This window comes from Drosophila sechellia, chromosome 3R (assembly GCF_004382195.2).
Source record: "Drosophila sechellia strain sech25 chromosome 3R, ASM438219v1, whole genome shotgun sequence".
In the NCBI taxonomy this organism is placed as follows: domain Eukaryota; kingdom Metazoa; phylum Arthropoda; class Insecta; order Diptera; family Drosophilidae; genus Drosophila; species Drosophila sechellia.
Window position 1 is genome coordinate 11,908,717 of NC_045952.1, and position 17,864 is coordinate 11,926,580.

General features: G+C 40.7%; 1 protein-coding gene across 4 annotated transcripts in view; it reads left to right on the forward strand.

The window, feature by feature from the left end:
- Positions 1-17,864, forward strand: part of LOC6616838 (homeotic protein ultrabithorax) — a 76,062-nt gene that overhangs the window by 12,197 nt on the left and 46,001 nt on the right. For 3 of the 4 annotated variants that reach the window (XM_032721554.1, XM_032721555.1, XM_032721556.1), the window contains one exon: positions 11,454-11,504. The exons of the other annotated variant lie outside the window; for it this stretch is intronic. In XM_032721554.1, the coding sequence (XP_032577445.1) occupies positions 11,454-11,504 (51 nt within the window). The remainder of the gene's footprint in view (positions 1-11,453; positions 11,505-17,864) is intronic. 4 annotated transcript variants of the gene reach the window in all.

Below are 17,864 nucleotides of genomic sequence, written 5' to 3' on the forward strand. Positions count from 1 at the left end.
GACAGCACCTGCAATACGGACAAATGTCCGTCCTGGCACAGCCAACAAAAAGTAGACAATAAAAGAATGTGCAGAGTGCGAAAATATGCCACATATGCTGGAAACGAAAAAGAAAGTCCAAAAACTGTCGCACCACGCTCATGCATAAATTATTCAAGCAGCAAAGCTCAAAGAAGAATTCTGCCACTAATTTGATGGGCTTCAAATCACTGGCAAATTAGCCCAACACACAGCACCCATGTTATCCGACAGATACTCCGCTCACACATCCGCATTCGCAACGTGCTGGCAATTTGATTTTACACACTTCGAAATTATTAACTGGGGAGCACTTTGTGTGTGGCAAGTGTAAGTGTTGTACTCTTTCCAACGGAGCAGAAACAGTTCATAAAATGGCAACAGGGCACTTTCGTTTTTACCGTTGGCATTTGCAGCATCTGCAGGACGGGCAGGACGAAAAGGGGGTGGCCCTGGCAAGGACATCGTGGCGTGTGTCGCCAACGAGCAAAGAGCCAATGGACATCTGGCCTGGCCTGGTCAACACCGGACTGAGGCAGGTTTCAATTAATGAATTAGTAATTTTGGCCTCATTGCCGTAATAAACACTTTGGGGAGATTTAAATGAACTGGCAAAGTATGTGCTAAATATTGGTACGGAAGTTCAGAAAATAATAATAATAATTTTAAATTATTAGAAACATAGAATGTTGTTTATCACAATGATAAAATTCGTATAAAACAGGCCTAAATAATACATTGAAATATTATAAATAGCTTGTTTTATAAAAATTTCCCGTTTAAATATCTTCTTTTTCCCCAGAGCAACTTTGTTTGCTTCAAAATCTCCCAAAACACACGTGTATTTAATATTAAGTCAATAAGCACTCCTCAAACAGCGCAAAACACTTTAAGCTCCTTTTAGGAGCCGTGATTACAGGCCACAGCTAATAGCATTTACACTGGCGTAATTTACCATATCATTGTGTCATTAAAACGTGCATTTGAATCTTTGATCCAAAGTGAACACACGTTGGAATTGCAGTTTGTTTTTCTAAGCCACACTTAATGAACGGTTGGAACTCGAAAAACAGATACATCGTAGATGGAACCACCTCTTTGGGGAGTAGTGACCATATTTGCTCGCGATGAGCCACTAGCTTCAAATGTCCGGGAATCCGTCTTATCGCGGAATTTACATCCGTATCTTTTCGGCTGCTCTCTTTCGATTCACTTTTATTGCCATTCTGTTTGCTTCGCTGTGGGTATGCAATTAGTCAATTAATTTGAAAATTTATTAACCGCCAAAAACCAATTTGCCCCAGATCAGCAAAAACACACGAGAAACGAAACGAACGGGGGGAGAACGAAAACAAAAGAACGCGCTGCGAAGATCGCGAAATGCCGGCGGTAAACTGGCCTCGATCTTGGTCAAGATCACGGCTGCGAAAGCTGTAAGATCCGTTCAAGGCGTTGGTCAGCGTACAAATGAAGGGTCTTTAGTTTGCAGGACTTTCAGCGAGTTAGGGATTTGAAATCGGAGCCCCTAAAGGAGTTTGGTCCCCCCTGTTCAAGTTTCAAATTTGTAGAAATGTAGTGCATATAATTTATGGGTTCGGCGGCAGCGGAAGTGCGTGTGTATCTGGGAGATACGAATCGAAATCGCAGCGGCTACCGATGATTTTCTAGGTCAAAAAGCAGAGTCCGCGAAATAAATGACTTTTGTGCATGTCGCGGACTGCTTGCCGTCGGCTTGGCTTCAAGCCATAAATTTTGTGGTATTTGAAAAGCGTTTGTTGTCTTTCCCACTCACTCTGTTGGAGGTGCGCTCTCTTTCCTCTTTCGGCTTATGATTAATAATGCTCGGTTGAGCTGAAAACCTGCTTTTGGCGGCCATCATGATCAGCTGATCGCGCAGACCCGAAAAAAGAGCAAACGTCTTGACAATGTCCGCGTCCGTTGGGCAAATGAAATGAACCTGGTGGTGATCGCTCATAGAAACAAGTGACTGATCGCCCATAGGGACAAGTGTGCTGGTGTGCGTGCATGAACCCATTTTGGAAATGTCAGATGGCTGGAAATCTTCAGTGATCTTCACCTGATGCACAGCATAAGTTGCTTGCTCACCGCACAGGTATGCGCTCGTTCTTTCTCCCTCGGCTTCTTATTCATCTGCTCTCTTTGCGCGTTCTCTCTATTTATCTGGCTCCTCTCTTTCGCTCACCTGGTGATCGATCATCATTTCGCTCAGCCGGTTTAGTGGTTGCTTTGGGAATAAATTTATCTGCTCTCGGCGGAATGAATCTCAATCTCACCTTTATTCGAATTGGAACAATACAGGTGACCGTAGACCGTTTACGATATTCGCAGCTGTCAATGGGAGTCCGCAGAGGTGAGATAATTCTTCTGATTAGACCAAGGTTAGAGCTGCAAAGAAGATTGTTATACCAGTTAAGATTACCTGGAGATGTTAGGGGATCTTGGTTGGATTTACCTGTATCTTATAGATGTTAGCTTTTGAAAGACATTAGAAGTTATGAACAATTATAATGATGCCGCTTTCATATTAAAAGATTTTATTTTTAAACTTTGGTTCGGAAAATTGATTAAAATGCTAAATATATTTTGAAATCAACATGAAAAGTTTTAATTATTTTCAAAACGTAGTTGGTTTTACTGCGGTCTTGTTTTAGTGGAAATATACCAATCACGCCCCGCCCTTTTACCAACCCCCACCGAACTGACAACAAAATCACGTTCCCCCGATTTCATGAGAATTTTGTAGGGAGACAGACCCACCGCAGTAGGACCGACCCAGAATCGAGCGTTTCCCTGTAATCTCAATCGATGATCTATTAACGAGTGTCCATAAAAATTATGCAACTTTCCGCTGCAGCAACAAAATGGATGTGCACAACAACAGCAACGACAATTGAGCCAGAATGCCATTTCCTTTGTCAGCTGGGGCCATAAATCTTGAGCATATTAACATGGACGTGCGATGAAAGTGCCAGCCAAATATGTCATTGTCAGTTGGGTTTTGGTCAGGAAGAAGGGGGATTGGAACGGATTGGATTGGATGGGATGGTATCGGATAGATTGGGATTGGATTGGAGTAGGAGGCCAAGACGCCTCTGCGGCTGCCGGAGGCGAGTGTATTGACACCTGAGCAGCCCAAACATTCGAACTAGAGGATGGAAGAGAAAGTTAGGGACTGTTAGGGCCTCAGATCAATAGAACAGGTAGTTTTCTGTTTTGGGAATACTTTCGGCAGTAAATCACCGAGCCAAACTGAAACTGATAACTGGCCAAAAGTCGTATGCCAAGTATTTTGGGCCCTGTTTATCGCACTCGATGCATTTGGAATTGGTCAGAGTATTTTTACGTATTTATGCGCAAGTTTGTTGTGTTGTGTCTGTGACACAAACACAAAACATGACAAAATTTTTGGGCGTGAGCTGGATTGAAGAGCGAGAGAGAGAGAGGGATAGATAGAGAGCAGCAGAGAGAGAGAGGGCATACTGACAGCGCCCATAAATCTTTGTAACATGACACTTTTGGCAATGGAAATAAAATATGGGATTCGGCGCACCAAAATGTCGCACCAGGCTCCCTCGATTTTTGTTCTGTTCCTTTTATATTTTTGGCATTGCCCCCGACATTTTTGGCCCACTGTGCCATGCGACACTCAGCATTCAGCTAATTACAAATGAAATTACAATGGTCAGATTGAGCCCCCGCCCACCGCCATGGCGATCCTCTGAGCTGCTGTTACTGCTGCCGGCCAAGTGTCACTTGCCGCTGTCATTTTCGTTTCGTTTTCATGTGTCACTTGGCAGGCCTTCGCTCCGAGCCCCTCTTTACTCCTTTTACCCCTTTTGGGCCCAGTCCTTGTCCTTGTAATAAAGCAAAACGGCTGCGCATGCGCGCAAGTCACTCAGCAACGATGCACTGCGGGAAAATGGTTTAGTGACCATTTAACTATAAAATCCTTAAAAAAATTGATTTGAATAATTCGGTATAAATTATTCCAAGCTTCATCACACGTGCTTATTTCGCTTTTAAAATGAAGATGAAATATTGGAAAACCCATTTTAAACCATTTTTCTAAGTGCAACAACAAAACAACTCGGTAAAGCCGCTGCCTCTGTCAGATTTTGTGAGTGTCACTTGGGCTGCTTTGTTGCTGGGACCCGGGTTTTGCTCGGATCCCGAGCCAGACTCTTGGGTGTTATCTGTCCCGTCGACCGTCTTCAGTTTCGCTGCGGTTGCATCTCGACGACCGGCGAGCGTCCGGTGACCGTCTTCGAATCTGTATCTGTATCTGAATTCCTGCGGAAACACGCGAAATGCGCGCCTCGGCGTATAAAACTGTTAACTAACTCAATTTTGTAGCTGTCAGTTGGCCAAGGGGGCTGCAGAGTTCAGCATGGGTTAATGAGTTGTTGTTGGTCGTTGCCGGCGTGCCGCTTACACATGTCACAACAAATTGCCAGCCGTTGAGGTTCGGCTTGCCCATAAACAAATCACTTGACCTGTGAGGCGAAATTTCGCCAGGCTTTTTTTTACATTATGATGAATCCAGATCTGGTTAATATATAGGATTACCGTGGATGTGGAGCAGGTAAACCGGCGGCTTAGAGCACGTGTGTCAAGCAGCAAACTCACGGATGCACGCCGCGCACATGTCTGTCACACAAATGTCACTTAGAGTTGCAAACGCCGCGGACGCTTAACAATTTCATAATTGGGTGGAGAAACGAGGGGGCTTTCTGGAACAGATGACATTGGCCGAGGAGAATCGGGAATGCGAAAAGCGAGTCCGGATATTTAGTATTCACCGCGCATTTGAGCAGCCAAGTGACCAACAAGAAGCAAAGATTTCTGCACGAAAAAATGTTTATATAATTGGGAATATAAAAGTATCTATTATTATTAAATGACATAGAAATTTCATATTTTTTTGAGCAACTTTAGGATTCAATAATTATTTTTGATTATATTCAAACTTTAGGTCATCGTTTCCAAAAGATTTTCAACAAGAAATAGTTTGTTTTTGGTAAAAGAAATGTTTTTTGTGCAATGTAAGCCCCTTTGGCACCCGCTTATTCCCAAAAGGAAGCAAAGTTGACAATTTAATCATTGTGGGTTCTTGGCCGACCGGAGGCGCCATTGCAGCTGGAATTGCCGGGCGCTTAATATATAGAAAATAGTTAGTTGTATGTTTGTGTCACTTGGCAGCTTCGGTGTTGGGGAAATGAAAGGAAAATAGGAATGGGGACGGGAAAAAGGGGGCACGTTGACAACGGCAACAATTGCAGCCACAACAGTAAAAGGGGGACAAAAGGCGCACCACGCGGCAATTCTGCCCAGAAAGAGTTTTGCTCATGGTCTAGTGTGCTGGTGTGTGTGAGCCAACAAAACTTGGGGCCATAAATTTGTAGCGGATCACATAAATCACATTCAAGTGAAGCTTAACACACGCGCCCAAGTAGACGACACACACACTAACTCGTTCTTGCAAGTCCCTGCCTTGGTGTGCAGAAAAACACTTTTTCCAGTTCTGGTAGAAGAAAAACCGTTGTAATGGGAACTCGCAGGGTGCAAAGTGTCCCCAAGGGTCAACAAAGGTCAACGCGAATGCACATTCTAAAAGGTGTGTAGCTTATCTTACCTTGAAATTTATTAGCTCAGATAAATTAAGATGTATCAAATGGTAGACACATAAACGAAAGTATTAAGCAAACTAAATTAAAATGCTTTGTGCTTGTGTTGAAATAATAATAAAAACAAAAACGGCTTAACAAGTAAAAAAGCCGTCTTTTGAAACACTAAAACCCCTACTATCTAGAGTAAAATGCCAAATTCCAAACATATTGTTGTGGCCAACTCTCCATTAGGCTACATATCCGAAATTACCCCCAGGATGGCAAAACTTTCAAGCCAAATTAACTAAACGGTTAAAGCAACAATTGCAAATTGGCAACAAATTCACAGATCATAAAGTGCAGCCGAGGTGGGACAACAATTCCAGTTGCACTTCCGTCTGCAAACTCCGGTTTCCAGTTCCCGGCACCCAGCATCATTTCATTTGAAGAACTTTGCCATTTGAACTTGACATTTAGCACACGGTTCGAGGGGACTTCTTTGCAAAACAATTGCAGGCCAACGGAGAAAGAGAGGGAGAGAGAGAGCGAGAGCGTGAGAGGTGGTTGCGGCGAGAAAGAGAAGGGAAGTGCACTTTTGGCATTCCTCGACTGCCAGGGAATGCCATCACACAAGCACACGAACCCACTCACACACACACACATGTGCAGGCTGTCAGGACGAAAGGAAACAGTTGCAAGGGTGCGAAGGGATGGGCCAAGCCACCCCCTGCCGACAGAAAGAGAGGGGTAGATGGTGACAGGGAGGGGCGAGTCCGCATCAGACGGGCGGCCATTGCAGCACCTGTCGGCCATGCGGCTGAGTCGCGTGCTCGTCTCTTTATTTGCTTCCCGGATTTTGCGCCATTAAAAATATGGTTAGAACCTTCCCCTTATTGGTCACCTCTTTACTTAACATATAGATTGCATTGAACGCAATCAAGAAAAACTTAAAATCAAAAGTGGTGTTTTCCTCTTCATGTTTTTTTAATAAGTAATAGTATTGGTGTTTTTTTTTTATTTAAATGTTAAAAGTATTACAAGTGATAAAGTTTTGGTACTCACTTATAGATAATCTATCTAGTTACAAAACCACCAGCTTCGCACCTCAGCCAGTCCCTTGGAAAACTGGTGAAATGGGGAAACGCCGTGCAGTTGCTTATAAATTAACCCATTGGCGAAATGAAAATATTGTCTGTTAATTGATCAATGTGTATGCAACGGGAGTGCAGTTGTGCCATTTGGCATGTACTCAGATGTTTGGGGCGTGCGTAGTGCAGCTAAAATTTAATTAGATTCCGTATTAGCTGCTGCGCCAAATGTTCTGGTCCTACAGGCTTTATCAGCTGCACACAATTGCATGGAACCCAAACTCACACACACCAGCGCACTTTATGTGGTACGGGCAGATTTATTGTTATTGAAATACAATTGCAAAATTAACTGTCAAAGTGTGCGACCCATCGTCAATGTACTCGCAAAATGCCATATGTTTTCCTATTCAGTTTGTGTGGGGCAAGTACCACCCATTTATTCAGCCAGCTTTCGGGATAAAAAACTGGTATAACCACATTAATTCAAATTAAAAATGGGAAAAATAGCTACAAAAAATATGATAAATCTATAAGATATCAATTCAGATTTGAATATACATTTAAAATTTAATCATTTCGTAAGCGGTCGTCAAAATACATATTTTTATTACCATTTCATGGCAGTTTCAAAATTAAGTTTTAATGATCTCTAACGCTCAGTGTACTTTTGTCATGGTCATGATTAAAGACACGCTTATGCACTCGTAGGGGCTTTATTTTGAATCCATTTCTTTGGCCAGCACCAAAAGTTGCCAGTACTCTAAATCAGTGGCTAAAACTCGCCCAAGAACCCCCTTAGAACCTCCCTCCACACCTCCCCGAATAAACCCCCAACTGTTTGCGCTAAACGAGCTTTGCATATTTACTGTACTAGCAGCAGACATTTTACGATATATTGAGAGTTATTTGCAATATATTTTGCAACGGGCAACAGCAGCAGCAACAAGGACGACAAATGTTCCACCGACGGCGGCGGCAACAACAAGTGCAGTGTGTTCGGTGTTCAGTGGAAATGCAGGCAGAGAAAGCTTCTAATTCCGGCACTGAAACCATAAGTCTTTGTCGCATTGTACACACACACACACTCAGATACCCACTCGCAAATACACTCGCAATGGGGAAAGGGATGGGGGGTTGTATTTGTATGGGTGGTCCTGGCATTTCAGGAGGTCCTGCGAGGTCTAGGCCTGAAGTTGCGTCCATTACTTAGGTTCGATACACAAGTTTCGCCTATAAATTCGAAACTTATTTTTCTGTCTTCAAAGATTTTGTTTAATTTAGGTAAATTTGCATAAGATACAATTGTGCACACCCCATAGGATATGCAGAGTCCTGTTTGCCTTTTGCAGTCTCTAAATTTGTGCGAAAATTGAGCCAAAGTTCAGTTTGGCTCTGAAAGAGGAGCAACAATCGATTCTTTCAATTTCTCTTTTTTTTGCACATTTTATTGCCCCGGCCTGGTCTAAATTTGAATTCAGCTCAAATTGAAAGTTCACAACGCACATATACACTTGTAGCCAGATCTGGCGGGGATTCAAACATACAAACGTGCATACATACATTCATATGTATGTACATACATACACTCGGGGAGACACACCGATATTTATGCGTTTTCGAATGCAGCTCAACTCAGCTTTAATTTAAATGGATTTCTCTGGCTGGCAACCCTGGCAGACATATGGCAGCATTTGCAATTTGCAGCAGAAAGGGGGTTAAAAGGGGCTAAACGGGGGTCCAAATGGATGGGAGGTCGCACTCCCTGGATGGCCGACTCCACTGACTGCTGAGGATTGATTGTGCTTGTTGATATTTTGTCAAATAACGCAAATAAATACACAATTACACACTCAAGTGAATCCGTTGCGTGAATGGGATGTTTTCGAGCGGGGGGCCAGGGGGTTCCGGTGTTGCCAGGGGTTCCTGGAGTCATGGGGTTAACCCGAGCATGGACGTGCTCTCTCTGTGTTATCCTCGTTTAAAGGATTTTCATTTGTTTAAATGTGCTTTATCGAAAATGGCCAAAAGGCCGCTGGCGGTTGCTACTGTTGTTGTTGCCTCAACCCCCTGTCCCTTGTTGGCACGTGAAATTTATTCTCAGCGGACAGTGGTTACAAAACTACTGGGTCATTTTAGAATCTTATGAACGAAATCAAAACATTAAATAATTTTGTTAACAAATTACTTGTGATAATAAAAATACTGCCATAAATTGTCAAATTCTAACTAATTTCTTTAAATTTTTTTTGTTCTATTTAAAATGCTTTGGAATTGTTATTTGAAACTAATACAGTTTCAATATATTTTGTTATATAAATTTCAATCAATAATCCCACTAATATGTACCACTGTTCCGCAACTTTTGACTTTGTCACTGTTTGTTTTTGCCTTTGGCATTGTTTTTGTTGGGGCTTTTTTCGGCGCACGCCCGTAAATTCCAATGTAAAATGTTGCATTTATCTTGTAAAAATAATAAATCCGGGCAAAGGGACTTTACTCTCTCACGCTTGGCGGCACATCCAGTAACAGATTGCGCCGCCCATCTGAGGGATGCAATCGGAAGGGTTCGAGATGGTATGAGATTGGATTGCGGGCTGCGGGATCTGGGCTTTCGGTTTTGGGGATGGTCATTGTTAATGGCCGAATGGGTAAAGAGACGTAAATTTGGCTAATTTTATTAACCGTCAATAGAGCAGAGGCAACGACAAAGGACATAACAACGGGGAAGTGGCGACAAAAAATTAGTCAACACTCGGCCATTAATTTAACTTATTTATTGGCTGCTGCGCATTTATTCCAATTCGGAAAATCCTGAACTGCTGGCGCGATAAATTTAGTCGAATGTGAAAATGGTGCTGCTGCATTTCCACTGCATTCACCATGCACATGTCGCGGATTTTCATTATAAAATATTGCGGAGGGCAGCGGGCAACGGGCACAGGCGACTGTCGCAAAAGAGTTTGCAATTTATTTTAAAATAAAAGTATCTAAAAGCATGACAAATAGTGTGAGATATGTTTTTGCGCACTGCAGCAGGCCGAAACCCTCGTCCAACCCCCCCGATCCGGAGACATATGATGGGGCGCCGCTGATTTATTTGCATACAACAGCGCGGCAGACAGAGCGAAAATACAAAATTCCTCGGCCTGATTCCTCCCGTGGCTGATTTTATTTCTCATTTTTTCTGAGCTACGCCCATTTTTGACGCCAACAGAGACGCGCCAATTGAGTTGGCTGCAGTTGCCAACTTTCGAGGGGGGTGCAAAAAGGGGGCTGTTGGGGGGATGTTGGGATACCGACGGAGTTCATGAAAAAACCATTCAAAGTCAAAAACCAAAATACCAGCAAGCTACAATGAAGGTGGATTGTCACCATGGCAGAGAACATATTATCAAATGGGTTTCATTGCACCCAAAATGATTCGTTGTTGAGCTCCAGTAAATGTGTCACATTGCTTATTCAGCTAATCATTGTTAACATAACCAAAAAAATAAAGAAATATGATATCTTATCAGATCATATCATAAAAAGTTCTCTATTTAAATATATTTAAACTGCTTTATAATTGGTTTCAAGCATATAAATAATGTTACTAAATATTTTAAACCAAGCTGGCATCAGCATCTTTTCATTTTATTCCTTCGTTTTATGACTCATCGTAAAAAGTTGAAGTACAACCTGGTTATTAAGAGATTTCAGCTTTTCCTGTATCTTTATCTGGCTTAAAATTACCCTGTGTGTTTGCCTTCCCTGTCTACTGCTCAATTCATCATTTGGCAACATTTTGCCCAGCGCCAAGTTGCATTTAGTTGTTATTTATGCAAATTTTACATGCTTCAACTTTTCGCCAAGTGCGTCTTGTCGTTTTCGATTATTTAAAACTTTGTACGGAATTTACTAGGTTGCTAGGGATGGAGGAGGTCTCCTTTTTAATGCGCACACCTGACGCGCTCCAACGTCTTCCGCCGGGAACACGGTTACCTCCGGGCGGAGGATTAGGGTCTGCCCTCCGTGCATAATTTTGTGCGCTGCTGTTGAGGCAAATAAATTCTTGAGACGGCTAAAGTTATTAGATTAGCATTAGAGAGCGCTGCGAGATGGGACAACAGTCCCCGGGCTGAGCTTAGAATTATGATTTACCTGGGGTTATTTACATGCGCATAAACGAAATTCCTACGGCATCCTCAAATTTATGAAAAACTCTCTGTTTAGCGAGTCATGTGGCTTTTATAGTTTCTCAAACGGCGCGGCAATTTAAACATTATTATTTTTTTACATTTTACAACCAAAGTGGAAGTTTTCAACCTTAATATGCAAAATTATCTGTTTGCCATATCGTTGTATTCCAATTCTTATATATGTGCGCTAATATTTTTATATTTGCTTTCTGTCTTAATAAAATAAAGTGTTCCTTATAATATTATATTTATTTATATCTTTTAAACCCAATATTTTTAAATGTCTTTTAAGTTTCCTACTAATATAAACAATTCTAATATACCTTAATTTAAAAATTGAACTTACTTTAAGATTAAATTTGTTAAGTGTATAATTATATTAATTTATGTATTAATATTGCTATTTTTTGATTTTTTATCTTTTGTATTTATATTTATTACGTTTTTTTATATTAACTCTGCTTCAATTAATTTACTAACATGTGAGGCAATATTGCGTTCCTGGACCTTTATAAACTTTTTCTCTCTATTTTTTCCAGGTAAGAGATACTCAGAATCTCTTGCGGGCTCACTTCTACCAGACTGGCTAGGTAAGTCGAAGTTTTGTTATATTTTTTGTAACCCCTTAGCCTATAGTTTTGCCTATGATTTAATTAGAATTTTTTGTGAGAAATCCCATTTTGAATTTTCACATATATTTTTTTTCACTTATTCGATATGCGTTGCAAAGCCATTTTTCTTTTTTGTGGAACATCTCTCTTTTGATTTTGAGATTGCCAATTCCCGAAATCCAAGACAAAAACATGCATTTCGAAAGCAACATATACACAAAACATACAAAACAAACCAAACCGAAACCCGTCCACTCCATAATGTCCAGCATTTTTCCGAAATTCTCCATAAACTCCGGATCCATTGAACCGAGCTTCTTTGAATTTTGCGTTGATTTTTTGAGTTTGGTTGTTGTTGCTGTTGTTGGTGTTGCAACATCATCACATCACCATCATCCAGATCATCCCGTTTGTCTTCATTTCGTGTCAGTCAAAAGGAAGCGTCTCCTGCCAGAGTTCGAGAGGTAAAGCGATACTTTCAAATTCCAATAAATCTAGTAAGTTCTGTGTTGTGTGCATATCCTCTAATATCCATATCCACTATACCCCTAGATTCCCAATGTACATACATACCTATCTGTATCTCAGTGTCTGTCATAGTTCAGCATGTGCATGCCTCCAAAAATAGGTGTTGGCCCAATAAATTATGCAACTCTGTACGTATAATATGTGAAATTATCAGCTCGTAAAATTTGCCCAAAATAATTGCCAATTATTCAGTTTGTCAACTCGGGCCAAAGCACACACACATATGTACAATACATACCAGTGTAACTACCAAAAACACTGCACACACAGAGACACATTTTCCTTGCTCTTGGTGTGCAATTAAAGCCACCCACCGCCCAATGAGGAAAATCGGGTAAAAGTATCACTTGGCACGCAAAGAAAATCAGCGAGAAAAATGGTGATGGCTGACTGCGAATTTTACAAGCGTATCATTTTGTTAGCAGTTTTTCAGCAGGCTGCACTTGACAAGAATCGCCCCGGGGCACGAAATACCAAGTGGCACTGTAGTGCAGCAGTCACACAGTGTAGTACAGTGGCACCTCCCCCGCACAGCCAATTAAACACACATTTAATTTACTTTGCCCGTTTAGGCACTCGAAAGGCTGTTAATTCCTGTTTTTAGTTATGTTAACCAAACACTCGACAGACGGCCAACCAGCAACCTCTGCAGTTTCCTATATGTTTATGGGCAATTTATACAATAGCATAAATTACCAGCACAAACATAAACAAAACATCCTTCCACCGAGTGCCATTTGCCAATCGTAATCAATTCCTGTCCATAAAAAAACAGAGACACAGCCCGGAGAGTCCTGTCGCCGACAGTGGCAACAACAAGTACGTTTCCAAGTTCGTATCTATATCCTCATAGCTACTCAACCTACCAACCTACCAGCCAACCCAACCCCACGCATAAATATTTATCTGAAATGTTGAAATCTTCAACTGCAGAAAACGTAAAATCCATTAGAAAATTAATAAAGTCTATGGCGGGAAATGTATTCCTACGAATGCGGTTTTCCACTCTCTCTTTGTCCCACTCCGCATTTTCCTGACTTATTTTTTGTCATATAGGGAAAATTTGTGGCTGTTTTTTGAGGGGCCAAATGTATATTATGCCGACGCTAATAGAATAAAGTCCAATCGATTACAATAATGCTTCTTTGTCTGGATAATGTTTCCGTCTGAGTTTCGGAGGGAGGAGTTTCTGGAGCGGTTGTTGTCAGCCATTTAAGGATATAATCCATTAGACCAGTTCAAGGCAGATGTTGCAGGGGATGGGCGGCAAGGATGTTTACGTTTATAAATGAGAGGTAATAGTTGTTGGAAATATTTTAGTGATTTATTACACATGATAAATTACTAATTTTACAAGTCAGCTGCATTAAATTAGGACACTTGTTATAGAAGATACATTAATATATACTAATACAAGATACATTTTCCTTAGATAGATTTTTTGTCATCCGTTTTTATTTTATAATCAATTACAATTTAAAATCATTTTTCCTAATATAATAATAGCCACCTTTGTAGATCCTCAATTGCTTTGATTAAGATAGCCATACAAATTCCTATATTAGATCAATTATATTGTTATTGATATTAAAGATGTTATTAAAGATACATTTTTATTCCCAGTAACTAAGCAAATATACAAGATTTGTACACGAGATATGTAAATTCCCCGATGTGTGCGGCTTTGATCGTTTTGTTGGCCAGATGTTTGCACACACTTTGGAGTAGGCTTCATTATCATTCGGGCGGGGTCTATTTATAACCGGGGGGAACATGAATGGAGCAAATGTCTTAATGTCTCGACAAGATCGACGCGTCGGCGCCCTCTTCTCCCTTCCCCTCCCGAAACGAAAGCAAATGGCACGCAATTCACAATAATAACATAATAATGTGCAATAAAGTATCTTAATTTGTTGAATTGTTGATAAACTTTGGCGCCACTTCGCGGATAAACATGAAACGAAGCAATTGGAAAATTCTGGCCCCCAATCCGCCTATGAACTGTTCCATTTGGTGAACGTAATTCGGCAGGTTGGAAATACTTTTACTTTGGGTTTGCTTATCCCACACCAATTACTTGCCTCATGACAAACAGAAAGTTCTCCCTTTGTCATTTCCGGTATTTCGATCCACTTTGTTCTATTGCAATTATCAGTTCGCTTGACTTCTGACACGGCCAGGTGAGCGGGGCAGGTAAACTCTGAGATGGGGACAAATTCCAACTGCAACAAGTTGAATTATCTGCAAGTGCCTCACGTGGGTATATATATATATATATGTACATGTTTGGTGGGCCAGTATGAGTGCACTTCCCTATCTGGTCGTTGGTCGTGTCCTCTTAATTGACCCTCAGAGAGAGACTTGGCAAATTAGTTAATTGGCGGACAGCTCACTTTGAACTGCTCCACGGCCACTGGCCAACAACGTATCTCGGAGATGCAGATACTGTGGAAGTCCCCAGATATATTCTACTTCTTACTTCTATAGGGATAAACCTGTGTCGTTAAATCATTTTAATTAATTTGCCAAGTAGTACCCATACATAGAAAAAATACACGAGTTCCTATTACACTGAATTTGAAACATTTTTTAATGAAATTAGCTTAAACACATGTACAACACATCTCTCTGAACAAGATCCATTTTCATAGGGTCAAATACCAAAATTCGACATGAAAACACAAATAAATAATCAGCTTTCCTGTTCTCTCTCTTCAAACGTCCTTTGATAATGCCGCATTCTCAACGTATTATTATTAACACTTATTATACTTGTGTATATATCTTTGTATACCTACATGTATATATTTTCTGTTACCGGTTATTTGAACTTTTTTTTACCTTTTTCTCTTCTTGACTTTAAAGTAGTGTATTTTTCGACAGTAATTACTGGTTATAGTCAAATTATATTCTTATATGAAAGGTTTCAGATACTTTAGAATGACATTTCAAAATAAACAAGAAAAAAAAAAACAAGATTTCAGGGTTAGAGCCAATACAAAATAATACCCAATAAAATATCAATGTTTATTATTTGTTTGTAAGCATTAAAATTAAAATATGAAAGCATCTAACTCTATAATAGCGCATTCGCACTTTGTTGTTGGCTAATAAAGCCCGCCTGCAAATGCTAATTTAATCGCTCTCTCTTAATCTCCTTAGATGAATGATAAATGGCCGCCGAATTTGAATAAAAATGTTTACAATTAACAACGGAATTAATATTTGAATGCCGTTCGTTTTCAACTCGCAATTAAAACACTCGTTCGTCAGGTGAACAGAAATAAAACCAAGTGGCTGTTCTCCTTTTATCGATTTTTGGTGGCCATTAGCTTTCGCACAGTTACCCATATTTTCCGCCATTCGGAAAACTCCCCCAAAAATGGGAAATGCGAGCATTTTCAGCTCCACCCTCGCCGCAGGCAATGTGGCAGATATTTTTCTCGTTCTTTTGCCAGCTCAGCAGATGAATGCGTATAATTTTCGGTTTGATTTATGGCCATTGACCCTGCTTTGGGCCACCTTTAGTCGCACACATGGCTAACATCCGACAGCCAACCTCAGATTTTCTATGGCTTCTGATGCTGCTCCTTCGGTTTTATCGCTGCGAATGCTAAACGCAGGCCATCCATTTGTGGGAATCCAGGGATCGAGCTTTTGGGAGGGTGGGCTTTATTACATTAGGCGTTCGTAAAGTAAAAATTGTGCCACTTTCTCAAAAACACGCACAGCACAATAAGTGGGTGTGTGCGTATTTGCCACTGGCGTTCAACCTGCTGTGGCAAACAACCAAAAAAAAGCCCGGAAAATGCCAAAAGATACAGGACCCAAATGTGCTTGCCTGTACGCTTTTGTTTGGGCTCACTGCGTTTCCTTTCGCTTACATAATCAGTCATGTTATCCTTGTTTCGCCGCCCGCCACCCAAACACATTAGGATACACAACGCGACAGAAACAGGCAAAAAATAAGAAATATTATTTATTTATGTCGCTGGCCTTAGCCAGATATTTTTTTATTTCCATTGCGTGCGACTAGGGTGGTTTCAAATTCGGTCAACCTTTGCGTCGAATTCGTGCGACTGTATAGGAATGTCGAATATTTGCAATGGAGTTTAGGAATTTTCCTAGAACTTGATATACAAATCATTATTTTTTAATGAAAAACACATTTAGTTGTTGAGCAGTGACATTATAGCTCGATGTATTAAAAGCCTTGATCTAAAAAGTCCATTTAATTTCACTCGCATCTTGACCGTGTGTTTGCTCGCATTTCCATTTCCCCAGCTTTTCCCAGGACAAAAACTGGGTTTTTGGCCTTCCGCACCGAATTCCTTTTGCAGTTGATAAATGGCTTTCTACTCGGAGCTTGTTGGTTTTATTGCTCTCCGGGTTCTGGTTTCTGGGCCTTCTATGCTCTGCTCTCGCGCTTTTGGCCATTTGTCCTTTTCGCATTCGCCGACGGCGAAATTTTTGTTTGTTTCCACTTGCCTTGCGCCGGCTTTCTCCTTGAGTTCCTTTTTTTCTGCTTGCTCAACGGAATCTGTGCTATTTATTCACCCAATTTCTATTTTTTCTTTGCCTTTTGCTTTGCACATTTATCATTGTGCCTTCAAATGCACACACACACATTCGCAGGGTAGCACCCACCAACTTGTACACTTGCGAAAACCACCGAGTTAATAGTCGGTGACCTTCTTTTCTCTGCATCCATTTTGGGCTCTTGACATTTCCCAAAGAGTCTCAAGTCTATAATCTACCATATTTTATTAATCATAATTGCCATTACGTTTTTGTGCCTTTCGGTGACTTCGAATCGAAGCCAAATAGGTGAAACCCAAAAGAGAGAGGTGCGGCCAATGCTTATTTTGTTTGTATTTCCCACCAAGAGTATATCATACTAGGAACCAGCGAGTTCTCTAACTCAAATTCCACATATTATAACATATTTGATGCATAAAACCATCGTTAAGAGGTTATACAAAAAAATATATAAAATGAACACATTAATGCGATAAATGAATGTACCGCTCCATATCACAATATTTTGTAATTTTCCTAAAACTATATCAAATAAATTAACAACTTTAGGGATTTTTATTAATTGTCAGCAATTTGTGACAGTTAAAATCTAAATCTTTATAAACAATAAGATAACCCATTACCAATGCTATATGTGTTTCCACCTCAGCGAACTCATAAATAAACTTCCAGCGTCGGCGGATATATGCGATTTCTGTTTTTTCTTATTGGTTTGGTGATACGCATGTTGAGCCCCGCTTGCCCCGCCAACTGGTGATGATGACACTCTTGTGCGTGTTGGAAACCCAAAAACCAAAATGAGCTTCTAAGGCTTGGCCGTCGCTACAAACATACAAACACACTTATACAACTTTTGGGTTTCTGGGAAGATAAGGCGATGAACGAATTAACCCATTATTTATTAAAAAACTAGGTTCTTTAATTGCAAGCCATTTATATTATTGCTGTGGTAGAATACCTGTTTGATGGCTTATATTTTTTGAGTATAGACAAGTTGCCAATTTTTTTCTAAGTGCCTGTGCAAAGGTATTTAGAGGGTTAAGAACGGCGAGCCATCTGTCGGCCATCCCGGGTACCTGGAAAGGGCAAAAGGCAAAGCTTTCGGCTCAAAAGACGAGCTTACGGGATCGCTGGCTTAACACTGGGCTACAAAAATCGAGTTCCGCGGGCACATCCTCTGGATTTCGAATTAAAATGCATTGCATGCAGCAACGCGTGGGTGGAAAAACACTCGTTTTGATGAGGTGTCGGCTGTAATTTAAACAACAACAC